At 34.9% G+C, this 18077-nt stretch overlaps 1 protein-coding gene and 1 pseudogene across 2 annotated transcripts in view; both read right to left on the bottom strand.

Annotated features, from left to right (window-relative positions):
* Positions 1-18077, bottom strand: part of UNC5C (unc-5 netrin receptor C) — a 326765-nt gene that overhangs the window by 90114 nt on the left and 218574 nt on the right. For both annotated transcript variants that reach the window (XM_016144337.2, XM_016144338.2), the window contains exon 4: positions 2232-2335. In XM_016144337.2, the coding sequence (XP_015999823.2) occupies positions 2232-2335 (104 nt within the window). The remainder of the gene's footprint in view (positions 1-2231; positions 2336-18077) is intronic.
* Positions 11840-15276, bottom strand: LOC107510626 (annotated as a pseudogene).

Below are 18077 nucleotides of genomic sequence, written 5' to 3'. Positions count from 1 at the left end.
CTTTTAGATTCCTCAAGCAAATAAATAGAATATTAAATAACGAACGCATTTATTATTAAATTAAAATAATCTTATGATCCTTTAAGTCACCAAGTTATATTTCATCCCTTTCTTTTTAAATTTATCTGGCCCTATTGAGCAAATGACAGTTGTAATGTGTCACATTAAGGTATGCATTAGCTTCCTGGTTTTGGTGATTCTAAAAGTATTGAAAAGAATCTATATAGAAATATATTAATCTGCTCTCCATTATGTGTGTTTGACCTCTCTTCTGATTTCAAAAAGAAAAAAAGAAAGAAAGAAAAAGAAAAAGAAACAAAATACATTAAGTATAGTTCTTTGAATGTCAATGGGTACATGATTTTTGAGCTTGCCAAGTGTTAATTGCTCTTTTCCCTAGTGATGAAACAAATAAAATTCACAGCCAATTAGTTTGCAATCATGAATCTTTACTCCTTGACAAAGTGAATGATTTTGTTGAGAAGACTAAAAAAATGAAGAAATTACTAGTATCTTTTACTGAAAACCTTTGTAGGAATCAGCTATCTATAAGAAACATTGAGTGAAAATGGGGCTATGGATGTCCATGTTTCCCAAGATATGTTTTGGTCTTTAAGGTAGTTAGTGAGAGGTTGGCATTAGAATTTTAGAAATAAAATTAAGGAGACAGATTCACTATTATAATAAATAAAAAAAATATTGAATAGTGAAGAGTTGCCTCTTTTCTAATCACAATAAATCATTTTGTATGTTAGTATTGGAAGATAAGGTTTTGGTGTGGCTGGTAAAACCATCTATAATTATGAAAACCTCTGGTACAATATAAGTGTCATGGAATGCCAGTTATAAGGCAAAAATAGCTTTCTTCTTTCAAAGTAAAAAAAAAGAAATTTCACTAAAAGTGTCACTTCGTATCTTTTCATTGACACATGGAATATGAATGGCTGTGACAGAAAAACAGAGTCATTTTGTAAGAACACTGCCTAAATTTCTAATTAATTTATTATTATCATTAATTTGGAAAGGCCAATCATATTTTTAAATCTTATTGTCATGGGACCAGCTAACTTAGATGACTCCCACCTTTGCTTGAACTTTAAAAAGACCAAAAATCTATAGAAATCTAACAATAAGTGCATTGTTAGTTATTAAACATTTTTGGACAAGTTGTAAGTCTGATTAGTATTATTTTGTAATTTTTTAGATAGGAACAATTCAGAGCTCATTTTTACAAAGTATCAGCTTACCCATATACAAGCCCCAAATGCAACAATTTAAAAAATGGCTCTTTCCATATATGCAACAAAGAGTAAAAATTCCAAAGGACTCAAGGTAGTTTGGAGGATAACAAGATCCACCAATAAATTGACAGCTATGTCAAATTAAAGTTTTTCAGGGCTTGTAGGAGACTAGATCAGCGAGAGTAATAGTGCTTGATGCATATCAGGATGTCTCTTAATCATTATAAAAGGTTTTTTTCAGAGTTTGAAATTATTTATTAACAAATGAAAGACACAGTATTTGATGATTTTCCTCAACAATATACTCTAACGTGATGGGAGTGTCTCAAGGAGAGTATGACACTCTCTTGTGGTACCGTGGGCCTATCCTCCATAGGCAGGCATTTTCAAAGGGCATTTATTGTATGGTGCTAATGAAAAGTCATTATATGAATCAGATTCATAACACTTCATTAGCAATCAATAGGCTTTGTTTTACCAAAAACAGGAAATGAAGATGAAAGGCTTGATGAAAAGCATATAGGAGGAAACTAATTGACACTTGTTATTCCTCAAACATTTTTATTCATTGTGTGCGAATATGGCTTTTAGATATGCTCATGATTACATCATGGAACAGGAAATACTTATATGGAGTGCACAGGCTCACAGACATACAAGCATACACACAGACACACCTTCCCTTCTTACAGTTTTTGCATATTATCAAGAAAGATAATAAAATTGGTGTTACATTATTAAGTCATGGCAAAGAGAATGACAAAATCAAACCAAGCTGACTGTGGCTTTGTCCAGTGGGCATTCTAATTGACTCCTAAGTCATTAATCAGTTCCCAATCAATCTATTTTGCCAACAGCAGGCAGTTAGGACTCCATTACCAACCATTCATCATGCTATACCCTAACTCACTGCACCATTAGCCATGGATTAGACCTCTGATAGAATAACTAAGTGCCAGTTGCTAAATGCAGAAAATTTTTGTTTCTCACCTCAGCCACTGGGATCCCTTCAGGTGGTCGACACTGGAGCAAGACTTCCTGTTCCAAGGATACTTCCTTTCCCAGGGGTTCCTGCTCAAATGTCTTCCGTAGATCTGGAAAGCACAGGTAATAAAATACATGACAAAATTAATTAACATTTATTCATTTATAGAAAGTGCAATAAAATTTTCCTGGTTTAGTATTTTATGACTTTGCATTTTTTTAATCACATATTTTTAGTGCTGTATCACAATCTGGGTGATTATATTCCATGTGGCGGAAATTATGAAATTGAGAGGCTGTTAACTGTTCCTATTTTAATATTCACTGAAATATTTTGGAGATCCTCATAGTAACAATTAGTGAAATTCACTTCTTGCATTTCCTTAGTATTTCTTGATAATCAACTATGATGACCACATTCTTATACACAAAAAGTTTCCTTTGTACATATTCTTCTCTCTCTTCACAATAGATACTATTAAAATTGTATTAACTCTAAGATCTTTTGATTGATAATTCAAAAGCAAATTTCTAGCTCAGAATGTAAAACGATGCTAGAATCCCGAAGGAATGAATGTAACCTCTTAGGGTGTCTTGAACACAAGGAAGGGAAAAGAGTAGCTATTGGAATGAGTCCAGAGATCTATCATTATGTAATTATGTGAGAATTCTTCAATTAGTAGATTAAGTAGTCATTTCTACCCCAAAATACCAAGTACCTAATTATGTTTTTATGTAGTTATAGTTGCTATAGCAATATGCAGAATTTTAAAAATTATTTTGGATGGACATGAAAATGTTAGAAACCAGCTTGTCATTTTAAACACCAGAATTAAAAAATAAATTATTCAGCCATAGAGCTTTGAAGCAGCATTTTTTAAAAAGGCACACCAAAAAATTTATCACATACTTGTGTAGTTCAGCTCCTTTGAATAAAAAGTTATTGGAATTTTCTACAGTTGATTTTAATAAAAATTTAATGACTCCATCTTTTCCTCCCACGTCTCTGATCAAAATTTAAGTACCTAAAAGCACCATTTTAGCCTATTGAACTAATAAGTGGAAACCAAAAACTCTGGAAAAATATCCCTAATGTCTTTTAAGGAGCTATCAGAAAGCACCACCTGGAAAAAATGTACTGAGAAAAAAATCCATTGTTATATACTTGTCATTTTGTTGAATTTTTTGGCAAAAGAAAACCTTTAAGAGTTTAGGGATTGTGAGAAAATTATGGATGTATGTGGATCCGAGGTAAGATGAGAGTTTCCAAATGGTGACAGAATTTCTGTCAGAAGGGCTCTTTTCATTTAATTATTAAGAAATTGAGCATATTGTTGAAATAGACTTTTAAGATCCAAAGTCATTAAACTTGAAAGTTATCTAAACTAAGTCCTTAATTTACATATAAGGAACAGGTATATCAAATTACTCAAAGCCTCACAGCAAAATAATGGATGCTGCATTAGAGCCTGTTCACCTTGATTTGATACATATCTTGTCATCCCATATATCCATTTATTATCTCTTTTAGTTGATCTGTGTCCTGCTAACAGAAACATTAAAAACTTTTCTAATCTTTTTCTCCTGATATGGTAGTTTCTCTCTCTCTTTTTTTTTATCTGCATTAAAATAAAAAGTTTGGTAAAACAGTAAATACTAATAAAAAAGAGTTGCAACAAATAAATTTTATGAGATAAAATGTTCCTGACAAATGTTCTTTTCACATATCTTCTCTGTAAAAAATATCTACTTTTTGAAAAACACCTATCTGATGTGGAGTAGGTAGAAGATATAATGACTAAAATTAGTTTCGAAATAACATACTAACTCACTTCCTATTAGATTCATCAGCATATCATACAATGCAAGATGAGAATAAGAAAAAATGAGGCACATATGTATCTAAAAATTCAAAACAAATTCTTTTAATATTTGTTGATTATCTCCTTATGATAGGCACTTTACTAAGTTCTTAGGATGAAGATGTGGGAGATACAGAATCAAGATGAGAAAGATAAATTGAGATCTACTTATGAAAAGTCTTTCTGCCATGCTAAGGAATGGCAAACCCTCAAAGCCTTCTAAGTAAAAGAGGGAGATCAGATGTTATATTGCCCTCAGGGTGACAGACAGATTGAGGTAGTGGTAAAAAGATAAAAGGCAGAGTGGGAACCATTGTAATAAACAAGGAAGGATGATTAAGTCCTGAACTCTGCTAGTGGTAGCATACAGAAAGAGGAGAAAGCAAAATCTAAAAATAAATAGATTGCATTAGGGAAGACCTAGGTGTTTAGAAAGTGCCAGGAGGCAAGGATAACACTATATTCTTAGCTACTGCAATATTAAGTTGGAACCATTAGTAAATGAATACTAGTACCGAATTGGGCAGGAACGTGAGAAGAAAAACAGTAATTTATGTTATTACATATTCAGTTTGGTGCATCTAAAGAAGATTCAAATGGAAAAAATTCAGTAGGTCCAGATCATGATTTCTCAGCATCAGCACTATTGACATTTGGGACTGGATAATTCTCTGTTGTGGGTTGTCTTGTGCATATGAAGATGCCTAGCAGCATCCCTGGAAACCATCCACTAGAAGCCAGTAGCACCCCTCCTGGCCATGACAAAATACATGCCTCCAGACAATGCCAATATCTTCTGAGAGGAACAATTCCCCCAACCTGAGAATGACTGGGTCTAGAATTTGGAAATGAAGTCTGAGTAGATTTGTGCTTTGTTGTCTAAGAGATAGCTGAAGCTCTGAATTATGTAATATCACCAAGGGAAAGACTAAAGCACATACAACAATAACAACAACAACAACAAACTGAGGAAAGCAACATTCAAGTGGAAAGCTGCCAGCAAAAATGACATGGTGTGAACATCATGTCAGATGTAAAACCAGAGACAAATCTCAGAGGAGCTAAGAGAAGAATAAAGTTTTAAAAAGTTGGGAGGCCAACAGGACAAATGCAATGAAGAAATCAAAGGGGGAGAAGTTACTGTTTGGGGAAATTTAGAAGCGAAGGAGGAGTGGAAGCCAAGTAATGCACACAGGAACTGTGGAAATAATCATAAGTGACCACTCTTTTGCAAAATTTTATGGTGACAAAAGTCAGCAGCACCATTAAGGGGTGATGGGCTTAAATGAGGCACGTCATAATTCTTAGGATATGGTGCAGTTTTGGGCACGTTTTTCACATTCCCACCACATGAAGGGACATCTTATGTAGATTCTTGCTTCCTAAATGAGAATAGTGATCACACATCAGAGGCATGTACTTCAAGAGACAGGTTTAATGAAACCACCATGGAATATCATATAATTACTTCATTTCAATGGTTTGGTTTTAAACTCTCTATAAATTTTATGTAATTCCTAAAACGATCTCACATTTAACCCTCCACGAGGCAATACTTCTTCCCAAAAAATCCTTTTAATTCCTGCCATAAAACCTTTTTTCTGACTTTCAGGTAGTGTAATGAGCATAGAGCGTATTGTGGCTGTCCAGCATTCCAGCTCCTCATGTCAGTATGCCTTCACATCACTCTGCAAGCAGAGGGTGGGTAGCATTTTAAGCATATCCTTTATCATTTGGAGAGATGTGACAGGAGGCAGGCCAGGTGACGAATGAATGAGCATGAAAAACGGACACTTGTCAGCTAGGAATTAGATGTAAAACAGAATAGTTCAGAATAATGTGGGTGTTCTTGTCAGGAGAAAGATGAATTTCTGCCCTTGGAAGACCTTTAGGATTCTAAATTTCTGTTTTCTTTCCATTAGTTCTAAGGCTGCTACTAAAATAAATAGGAAGTCTTTTCATTATAACCTAGATTACTTTTGCAAAGTCAGCTTGGGCTACCTCTGATTTAGTCATTGATTCCATCAACTAAAAGAAAAATCAGCGTTGTCATACGCATGCCTTTAGAGAGATATTTACTTAAGAACATGAATATTGGCTTACTAAATCCACAAAGAGAAATCCAATTAGCGGATATAAAATCAGACCCGAAACTACATGGATTCCTATTTACTATTTACACAGTAATCAAAGAAAGGCTTTTAGAACACAAACACATGTGGGCACCAATGATGTTTCATTTTTTATTAGAGAATTTTGATGCTTTCAATAAATTTTCACACAATAATAATATCGCAACTACAAATTATGTATAATATAATTCATGGCATTCTACAAACATGAACTCTGTTTTTGAGAATGTGGTTAAGAGGAAAGAAGGCTTAACTGGGAGTTCAAAGACTTTGTAGCCTTCATCTTCCTCATTTGTAAAATGAAAGTAAATGAATGAGTGCTTTTGAAGGTCTCTTTTGTCGTAAGGGCCTATGACTGAATAGACTAACATATTAAATATGCATTTTAGACAAAGAAAAGCTTATACTTTGTCAAATACTTCTTGGTTGTGATAAAGCTTTAAAGAGATATACCAAATATCAGTGTCCAAAAGAAATAATAAAAGTTATTTTTCAATAATCAAAGAATTGATGCATCTTTGCAGAGAACAATTTATAATTTTCCCCTCAGGACAATTTTCATGGAAATTTTGGACACTCAAATAAAAAGATATGGGTAAGAGTTAGAAAATGGGAGAAGGGTGTGTTTCAAAAGATTTAGTGTTAAAAATATCAGAAAATTCTTTATACAAATCCAAGGAAGCAAACACAAAAGCAGATGAAAATTAAAGCTTATGATTGTAAAGGCATTGGGAATTTCTTTGAGAAAACTAATTTTCTGTCTCCATGGGGAGATGGAGAAGGAAATGCCTATCCAAGACAATATGCAAGAAGCCCACTATGTCAATGTACATATTTATAAATGGGAGAGAAAACCATGTTTCCCCTCACCCCCTCTTCCATCAGCAGTGATGTCCCTCAAGCAATTCTGCCGGACACCATATGAAAAGGTGAATGTGACTTACAATAAGAAAGGCAAGTCTAGACAGGTCAAAGCTTTGAGTATAATGGGTCACACAATCATCTTTGAAAAAGAAAATCAACATGTTACTCTAAGTTTTAAAGAATTATTTACATTTATTAAAAATGTTAATTACATCAGTAATTCTACTTTATTATGCAGAAAAATTTATTAGAGTAAAATATTTTTTAAAAGACAAAATCTTGGCAATGTGATAGACTAATACAATGAAATAAAGAATTCTCTGAGGGGCATACTTCAGTAGACTTTTCTAGTGGAAATTAAAATCCTTAAATTCCACAGTATAATAAGATAATTGAAAAATTACATTATTAATATTGGTTATTTTTTTGTTTTTAGGCATCATAAGGTTTTGTGAATATTAAAAGAGATACTGAATCTAAAAATGTTTTGAAAGTTTATAAAGGAAAAAACATTTGTAATAAATTATAAATATTTCCATTATAATAACTCAGAGTTCTCATATGAAAGATGATTAATCATACGAGTAACTTTCTAACCTATCATACTCTTTCATAATTTGACTATCTTTCTATCAGTTATGACATCACTGCTAAATTTTACTTTAAGAAAAACTAATCCCAGCCAATAACTGAATTTATAAATTTTAAAAATGTATTGAAGTCAAATATATATTGATGCATGGTGCTTCATGCATAATAGATCCTTGATAAATGTTGAATTAAGTTAAATTTCCCAATAATGGCTATACCCTTTACTGAAGGTCTTGGAACAATTTCTCTTATGGTGGAAAGCTATAAAACCCTTGGAAAACACATGTCCAACTCCCTTACTTTCAATATAACTAAGATCCTGAAAGGTTAACTCACTTGTTCAAGCTCACCGGCTATTTAGAAGGAAGCTACCCCATGATGAGGATCTGGAGAAGGAGGAGTGTTGCACAGTGGTTGTTATTTCTCTTCTATAGAAATTACCCCTTTTTGACTTAAAACAAGATAAATTTATTTTCCCAGTCTTGAGGCCAGCAGTCTGACCAGAGATTGTCAGGGAGAATCTGTAGCTTGCCTTTTCCAGATTCTTGTGGCTGCCAGCATTCTTCGGCTTATGGTGTATCCCTACAATCTCTACCTCTGTGGTCACATTGCCTTCTCTTCTATCTGTGTCAAGTCTCCCTCTGGTTTTCTCTTATGAGGATACTTTATGATGAAATTTAGAGCTCACACGAACAATCCCAAAACAATCTCCCCAACTCAAGATCCTTAATTTAAGCACATCTTCAAAGACCCTTTTAGCCATGTAGGGAAAGATTATAGTTTCCAGGGATTACAACCTGATATCCTTTGGGCCATAACCCTGCCTACCATGGGGGATTAGAAGCATGGAGCCTAGATCCACTTGCCTGCCATTAATAATTCTTCTGTAATTAATGAGGTTTATGTGTTTTTGTTTCTGCATCCCTAAAATTACTTATCTCATAAGGTTATTGTGAAAATTAAATAAGGTAATATACATAAAAACAGGACAATGCTATTATCATAAAAGCCCTCTTTAAATGTTCTCATTTAGATACTCATTCCATTCAGTTCCTAATCAGTGTAGCTGCCAAAATGCCACAGAGTTCACGATTGTATTGATATTAATTAAGTAAATTAATTACTTTATTTACTTATTTATTTCTATCAAGAGGCCACACTCCAATTATCAGAATTAAGCTTCTTGTCTCCCAAATTGAGCTGGTTTTGACAAAATGGCTCTAGATCTAGGGAAATTCTGTATTTAAAAGAGATTCACATGAAGTTATCTGCCCTTGGCTATTTCTATACTTACTGACAGAGGCCTGACCTTGCATTAAGCAAATATGGCCGCTTAGCTATGATTTACATTTTCCTACTTTCAAATTACTTTTCAATTAATTATTTTGCTTGCTCAATGAATAAAGGTGCTGAACACATTTTTAACTTTTCAAAATTTGTTTTAGTGTGCTTTCAAAGTGATATTTTAGTAAATAAAACAACTCTACAGTTATAGATAGTAATAATACTTGTGTTATTAAAGGGAAAAATGTATCTTTCTTCCTATCATGATAAAGGGGGCTAATTATGTTGTCATAGTAGAGTATAGCTTATGCTTAAATCACCAAATCTGTCTGCTAACGAGAAATAACTGCTGTGAACAGACCAATACAGCACATTTTGGGAGAACTAGATTAGTCTTCCGAGCTTTGAGCACTTATTAAAAGCAAAAAATTCCTGACTTAAGGCCATAGAACTATGTAAAAAGTTTGCCATGGTTTTATTTTTCAGGCATAGTGTATCTAGTCTTTGCTGGAATTAAAAAAAAAAATCATTAAAAATTTCTTATATTCAGCAACTCACTGAAATTTTTAAATATAAGGGACATTATATACAAAAAAAAAAAAACAGATGAAATTTTCTCTTTTTTTACCTTTCTTTTCTTGAATATTGTAACATACAAAACAAAACAAACAAAAATCAACCATCTAACCAACAAAAATAAACTATATGAAGTTTCCTCTATGATTAGATTGAAAAGTCAAGCATTGTCACATTTCTGCAAATCTGTACACTGAACTGGACTGCAAAGAGAAAAGTTTGTATAAAACTCAGATTTACCATTTCTTAAACAAGTGACTTGGGCAAGTTACCTAGTGTGTTCCATGCTTCTGTTTTGTTATTTTCAGACTAAGGAGAATAATAGGACCTATCTCATAGGATTGTTGGGGCATCACAATAGTTGACATGCACAAGGAGCTTTACAACAGAATTAGGCACACAGTAAAAACACCATAAATGTTGACTACTAGAAAACAGTTTTTTAAAGTATAACAAAGATGAAAGATTTTGATTTTGTTTCTATTATTATTTTTCAACTTCATTTTGCTTTTTGAAAAGCTATTTTTGATGACTCTTAGGAATTTACCACAAAAAGACTTTTATAATATCATCGTTTATATCCAAGGACAGAGGTTAGGCCTTTAAGCAAATCAGCAGAAGAGTATCTTGGTGATGTGTTAAGTTGTGCTGGGGCATGACAATTCCTTACTGCACTGAGGTCATTTAAACAGAGGAATCTCGAGTAAACAAAGTCCCTACAGAAGGAAAGTACAATATCAGCCATTCTTCTTTATTTCTTGGCTTTGAGGCATTTATAGGATGTATTTGTATTCAGATAGTTCTGCTAAAGCGTTTTCTAAAGAATAAATATTTTAGAACTAAAACTCCAAATGACATCCATTACAGAGAAGAGCAAGAAAAAAACATATGAGCCACTCTTTTATATTCACACTACATCTTTAGTTTCAGAAAAAAAAATGATTACATGTCATCACAATATTTTTTAAGGTATGTCTTAAGGATAAATAATAAGAAACATGCCAGCTTTATGGATGAGGTACCTGACATCAAAAAGTTAAGGCTCTTTTCTCAGAGTACGAAAAAGGAATGCAGAAATTGCAGATAAGCTTTTTTGAAAATAAGCATTTTAGCCATAAATATCCCTTTTTGTACAGCATAAAACATAACTTTAAGGACATATTTTAATCCAGTGGGTTATTAATCCTGCCTATAATACATAGATAAATGATTTCCCCCAAAATATAACTTAGGAGACAGTGTTCTATCAATTGAATGTCTACCTCTCAGAATAAATATGAGCTATAAATGTATATAGATTTGTGGGTCTCCATAAATTTTGGGAACTTCTGTCCATTTAGAAAAGCAAATATGTTTGGAAAAATAAAGACTGATACAATAGGATATATGTTATAGTTTTTAATTTTGAAATAGGAACAACATGATTTAATATAATTTAATACAATGGTTGACATTTATATAAAATGAGGAGAAATTTAGTGTTAAAAAATCTTTTATTATCCAAAAAAGTCTAAATTCTACAATTAACCTCATCTAATACAAAATCTGGTCTCTGTAAATTATAATGGGCTTATTCAGGGCTTAAATGGTTGTACAGGAATCAAACCACACCTTAGTAAACAGGTCATTTATTGCAGTGTGCTGGTAAGCTTACTAAGTTCTATTAAAACATTTGGCAGCGGCATCTAGATACTGTCATGGTATGACCTAAACTTTTCAGAACACCTGGGTAAAGAAATGCATTATTTGGTTAAATTGCATACTTAATTAATTTTGTTTTATGCCAAGTAGATAGGAAATAGAAAAATGACGTGTGTGTGTGTGTGTGTGTGCACGCCAACACAATAATTCATAATGTTACATATATATTTAACTGGAGATTCTATTACCCCTACTATAGAAATATTAATTCATTCATTCCTTTAAGATATTTATTGAGTTCCCATCATTGTAGGCATTTTGAATTCATCAGTGAAGAAACAAAAGAAAAATCTTTACCCATAATTATATTACTTTCTAAGAGGGTAGGAGGGATAGACCACAGACCCAGAACATAATATATAAATAAATATATATTAATTTAGAAGTTGGTAAGTGTTATGAAGAAAATGAGTAGGTACAGAAGCAGTAATAGAGGTCTGAAGTGGGGGAGCACAGAGGCAATCACTTCAGGCTATCTGATGTCTTGAATTCCTTGGTCAATAAAACATTTTTTACTAAATAAACAAATGATTAGCATTGAATGGCATCACTGCTTTGCTCTATCATACGCTTTCAGTTTAATTCTCTTTCTTTTCTTTTTTTTTTTTTTAATGTCTTTATCTACTTAGCTCCTGCCTCTTGCAAAGAATTAGTTTTGGGTATTGGAGATGTTTAACAGAAAGACAGCCAGGTATTTCTTCATCAAAATGGGTTTTTCAAGAACAACAAAGAATTGCAATTCAGGACATGTAGTCTAATATTGAACATATAGAAGAAGCCAGGTGAAGAGTGGTGAGAAGGATGAAGACACAGAGAGGGCTGGTTCCACAGCTAACTGTTGGTTAAAAATCTGGAGGGTTATCTTGACTGTGGAGGTCCCCTCTGAGAAGCAAGGGATCCCAGCCCCACACTCACCTCTCCAGACCAGGGTTCTAGCACTAGGAACAGAAGTCCCCATAACTTCTGGCTGTGAAAACCAGTGCGGATTGTGTTCTTATCACAAAAGAAAAATGTAACCATGTGAGATGAAAAAGTAAATAATTGGAGCAGGGTCTTCATTACTGTCATTATTCTAAAACCCATCTGCCCAAAATTAACCAAATGTGGCTCTTGAGAAATTGACATGTGGCTAGTTTTAACTGAGAAGTACTGTCAGTGTAAGCACAATGGATCACAAAGACTAGAATGAAAAAAAAAGAGTGTAAAGTAACTATAACTTGTTTATATTAGTTATTTTATTAAAATGATAGTTCAGAGATATTGAACTAAATAAGATATATTATTAAAATTAATTTTGCTTTTTTCCACTTTTTTAAAGGGCGACTCTGGTCCTCTTTAATCCTTTTCTGGTACTATCTTATTCTTCTCTATAGCCAGTGGCCTTTGTGACAGTGGCTGTGATTTATTGGTTTGTACACATGATAAAAAGAAAAAAGCCTTAGGCACTATCATGCCATTCCCAGGAAGATAGATTCTCTGTGCACATAAACCTACTGTAATTCTCAAATTGCTGGAGAAAGGTGACCATATGGAGTGCTCCTCCATCCTCAGGCATGGGGACATATTACAGTCTAACTATATGTGAATGGGCAGAGAATTTCATCCTCTAGGATTGACAGTCCAGGCTTGGAATATGAAATGGTAAAAGAAGAGATCTTTTGATTTTTCAAGTTAACTTTCTATTGATATGCTTCAATGTGCACAAATGAAGTTGTTTAAATTGTTGTATCTGCTGTTGTGAACACCTATTATCATTCACTGAGCATTTGGGTGTGGCAGTATGCCGTATGCTTTACACTTTGATTGATTTTTTTTTTAATTGTACAAACTTAAGCAGTTTATAAGAGACCAGAATCATACTGCAAGACACCATAGGATGGTTGAAGAAATTCACCATTCTGAAGAAGCGGGGGTTTGTACTACTGAGTGAAGATCAGTGAAAAACAACTCATCCCTTTGGAGCAACTGCCCTTCCCACTCCAAATCCTGGTTTCTGCACCAAGCCTCCTTGGGGAGGACCACTTTTTCCAGTACTCAGCCCCGCTCGAGGGAGGTCCTCACAGGCCGTTATCTCCCCAGTTCGTTTCCCAGGCAGTTCGAGTCTTCTCTTCCGCATTCAGATAGACCTCACCACTGAACGTGATGGCTTGTCACTAAGGACCTTCTGAACAGCCTCAGAATCATCAAACACATCAAAACCAGAATTGGGTAGTTTCCCACTGCTGTTAACAGGCAGCTCAATCACATTCCTCTATTTTTGAAAGAAATCCTTAAGCTCTGATTTGTCTATCTCAAGAGGTAGATTGTCGATGAGGAGTTGGTGACTGTCAGGATGTCTCCAGTCCTTCAGGGTTCAACATTACCTTTCTCACCAGCTTCACTGGTTGGTCTCGGTCCCCTCTGGGGAGGAGTATTTATTAGTTGTTCTTGTACTCTTTGATCTCTCTGAGGCCCCTGCGGTGGAATCTGAGATTCAGGCTCTGAAGCTAGTACTTTAACATAAGGTGGTATCCCAGTAACTAGAACAGCTCTCCTGAGTGGAAAGTTCTTACTAGTCACAGACATCCAGGAAAATGTCCACAAGTTTTCTTGCACAGTCTGAGCAATGCCTGTAGGTGCTGGAGAAGAACTCTTCTGAGCATCCTCAGAATAAATTTCTTCCAATACTGGCTCACACTTTTCCTCTTGGGTTTCAGATACAGGTTCTTGCTCCGGTTCTGTTCTGAACCAGGCTCTGGTTCAACAACACGTTCCTCTAAATATTCTTCCAAGCCATTGCTAACAGTCTGATTACAAAAATTTCATAATCATCAGGTTCCATCTCAGGTGTCTTCTGTCTTTCTTCATGTTCCTCTACTTCTTCCTCAGATTCCTCTTGAGGACCAGTGACAAAGCCACTGAAGATTTCATTTTGGTACCTGAAGATATCATTGTGAATGTAGAACTTATTTGCAGCAGAGCGCTCAGGAGCAAGTACGAATGTCTGCATGAATTTCCTCAAAGCCTGGTTGTTATTAGAGAGCAATCCAATACCTGGACCATCCCACTGTCATTCAGAGTGGCATGAGCATGAACATGGTGAATCTTAGTGTGGCGACTGGTGAAGTTTTGTGACATCACTTTTCTATGGATTTCTTTCTGTCCGTAGACCTCATCTGCTGGCTTTCCATTTGAATCCAATCTCCCATGTACATAAGGAGAGTTTTTTTCCCCATAAAATCTGTATAGCATGTCTGGGGCCTGATTCAGCAGTGTGTAGCACAGTCCCACAAATTCCCACCTGGCCAGCATGGGATTCAGCTTATCTCGCTTCACTCAATTCAACCTGCATGGTGGAGCCGGAGAGTAGTCAGCTTTGCTCCACAGCACAGCAGAAGGTTAGAACCCCTCATACAACTGCGTCCACAACACATGTCCATCAAGTTTAATCTTAACAATAACCATATCATTTTATTTCACGGTTGATGAAACTAAAGCTCAGAGGGGTTAAGTCACTTGACCAAGGTCACACAAATAAGTGATACAACTAGACTTTGAATATGTCAGCCTGACACCAAAGCTTATTCTCTAACTGCTCCACTATGCTACTTGATTCACATTATAAACACCACCCCCTGAGAATAATAACGATATAATCAACAATCACAACATCTGCAACAAATCAAAACCAAGGCATTTCTTGAAGAAAGACAGTGTTTGCTGACATTTTGCTTGAATTACATTTTCCTACTTTAGCCATTGGAATTTTCCTGTTGAACAAGAGACACTGGAAGAAACAATCCCATGAAGCTGGTAGCTGTATTATCTTGCGGGTTTTACTTTGAACAGTCATTATAGTGTCCACTTGAGTGCTTTCAGAAGAAATGTCTCTCTCTGCAATGGAAGCTATAGCCCCAACCTAGGACATCTGGCATTGCTGCCTGGCAAATGTGTATGATTTTAGAGCAGGCATATTATGTTCTTAGCTCATGCCTGACTGAATTCTAACTTTCATATTTCCTTTCTTCCCTCTGCCCTGATTGTTTCATAAACTTATTTTTACATTTTATATCATTTAAAAGTATGAAATATAAGCAAAACTTAAATAAATGTATATCCAATATTCATTTCTAGTTTATAAACTTCTGAAAAGAGTTTTTTCATGAAAGAATTATGACTCCTTCCAAAGTACACAAAATGAGTATAAATTTGATTAGGTGAGAGGTAATTGTACTTAGCATCATGGCTATCTTTACCTGAGATAAATTTAAACTTTAATTGAAGTTTATGTGATGGCCATATGTCAAACATTACAGGGCAAAGCACCACAGCTCACTTAAAACAGGGCAAGCTAGACAATCTGCAAGCTTCCTGCAACATTAGCGAGCACTTGGCAGGGATCAGCCTTAACCGAGAATTTGATATTTATTCTTTTTTCCATCATGATGTGAATCTATATGAGTATATCTTTACACATTGATGGTGTTCCTTGGCTACACGCATATAAGTTCAGTTGTGGAAATACAAACAAACTGGTCTTCGGTCTTATTACACAAAGATGAAAATATGCTATGGGAAAATTAATCTCTTACTAAAAAAAGAGTTTGTTTTCTCATTATTTGAAAATGTCAAACTATGTTTAGAAGCTGTGAAGTAAATAGCAAATATTATGTAATATGTTGCAAAGAAAAGTGGGGTTCTCATATATATTCGGTTTTTCTGTGAATAGGGATATATAGAGAGATTATTATATTTACTACTATACACACACACATGAAATTAGCACAAGAGAGTCATCATTTGTATCTATGAAGTCCTTAAACTTCAGCTTTTTGGCAAGTTAATTTAGTATGAAGTGTAGATTGGCAATTTAAAATAATTATTATACTTGATATTAAGGAACGCATAGTAATGAAAGACATAGTTTTATATCATTGTGACTCTTGATTATAATTAGAAGCTAATTTTGAATTCATTTAAACATTTGACCAAAATTATTTTTTATTTCTTTAAAAAAAGCTTGAAAGTATCTTTTTTTCTTCATAATTAATAAAATAAATTATTTCTTCAAGATTTGCGGTAGATAATTGTAGCAGAAGTTGTGTTATGCCACCAAGATCCCTCTTCAGGACTGAGCCTGCCTGTTGGGGTTGTTGGTGGTGATGGTTCTCAGCCTCTCTCTCTTAGGATCATCCTCAGTTGAGGAAAGTTGACCTGACCCAGGTCACACAAGTGGATGAGAGTGGGGGTAAAGGAGGAACCCACATCCATTGACTAGTCTATGTAAGGGACTAAAGGTTCGTTCGTCCCCTATACCTCAAGGTGGGACAACTCTGAAGGGCCTGCTGAGCTTGAGAGCTCCCTATGTCATCATCCTTTGTTGTACTTGCCCTGCTGCTCATTTCTCCTTCTGCCTAATCCAACTGTCTTCATTCCTCCACAGGTATTTTTTCCTAAGAGCACTCTTTAATACATTTGCTTGCATGTATGTGTCTGTCTCAGTTTATTTCATGGAAAATCCACATAAGAAATCGCTTTAGACATACTCAGAGAGGAATGATTAATACAGCATTTTAATGAACTTTGGGAATTCTTTATAATGGTTTTAATTCAACAAAATTTATTAAACACCTATGATGTTCTAGGCATTATGCTAAGCACCAAAGATGTATAGTTAAACAAAACTGAATTAGGCAAAATTGATTTCAAGGAACTCGCTGGCATAAAACACAAACATTACGAGTGAATATAATTCAAATGAGACAAGGCATATATTGAGAGTATGGACAAACTGCTTTTAAAGTAGTGAGAAAGAAATGCCTATCACTCTGGAGACCCGTGAGGCAGAAACAACTTCACTAGGACATATGGAAGAAATCCTTAAAAAGCTCAAGACTTTTAAATCTTTCTTTCCTCCCTTTCTCTTACACCCCACATCCAATCTCTCAATGAAAGCTATTACCTGTGCCTTGACATATATCTAGAACCCAGATCAGACCACATCCACTGCTTACCTATCATCTCTTAATAGTCATAGCCTCATGACCGGACTTCCTGCTTCCACCTGTGCCCCTTATAGTCTATTCTTAACACAGCAGTTAAGAGATTCCATTAAAATGGAAGTCAGATCATGAATTCTGCTGCTGAACACATTGCAAAGTTCTCATCTCATACTAAGAATCAAAAATGTCATACCTACAGGGCCCTTGGCCATCTCCACATTGCCCTTCCTGTCCTTACCTTCATTTCTTACCTTTCTCAGCTCATCTGGGAGTCTCATCTCATTCGTTCTCTTCCGGCTACTCTGGGCAAGCTAGTCTTCGTGGCACTGGCCAGCACACTCCTGCCTTAGGGTGTCTGTACTTGTGCCGCTTGCTGTTCCCTCTGCCTGACTCCCTACGTCCCTTCTTTCAGGTTTTCTCAACCGTCAACTTTTCCCTGAGGCGTTCCTCGACCACCTTAGAACTGCATAGTCCTGTTTCCTGTTTTGTTTTGTTCATAGAACTTACTGCTCGCTCTGCACCTGATTATTATTTATTTTGAGTTTGCCCTTCCTTCCCAGAACATCAGCTCCATGAGGGCAAGGACCACCACATGTTTTGTTTCTGGCTTTATATCTAATATTTACAATTGTTCCCAAAGCAGAGAAAATGTTTACTAAGTATTTGTTGAACAAGTGAATTTTTACAAATAACAAAGGGATAAGAGAAGGGTGAAATATTTTATTATGAACAATAGCCGGAAAGCATAGAAATCAAAGTATTTCTAATATAATGTGACTAGAATGGAGAAAGTCTTTGTGGTCAGAGCTGGAAAAATAGGTTGGCTTTGTAAACCATGAAACACGTTTGTTATAAACTGAT

Source organism: Rousettus aegyptiacus, unplaced genomic scaffold, assembly GCF_014176215.1.
Source record: "Rousettus aegyptiacus isolate mRouAeg1 unplaced genomic scaffold, mRouAeg1.p scaffold_m13_p_10, whole genome shotgun sequence".
Lineage (NCBI taxonomy): Eukaryota > Metazoa > Chordata > Mammalia > Chiroptera > Pteropodidae > Rousettus > Rousettus aegyptiacus.
This window is presented reverse-complemented; position numbering and strand designations above follow the sequence as displayed.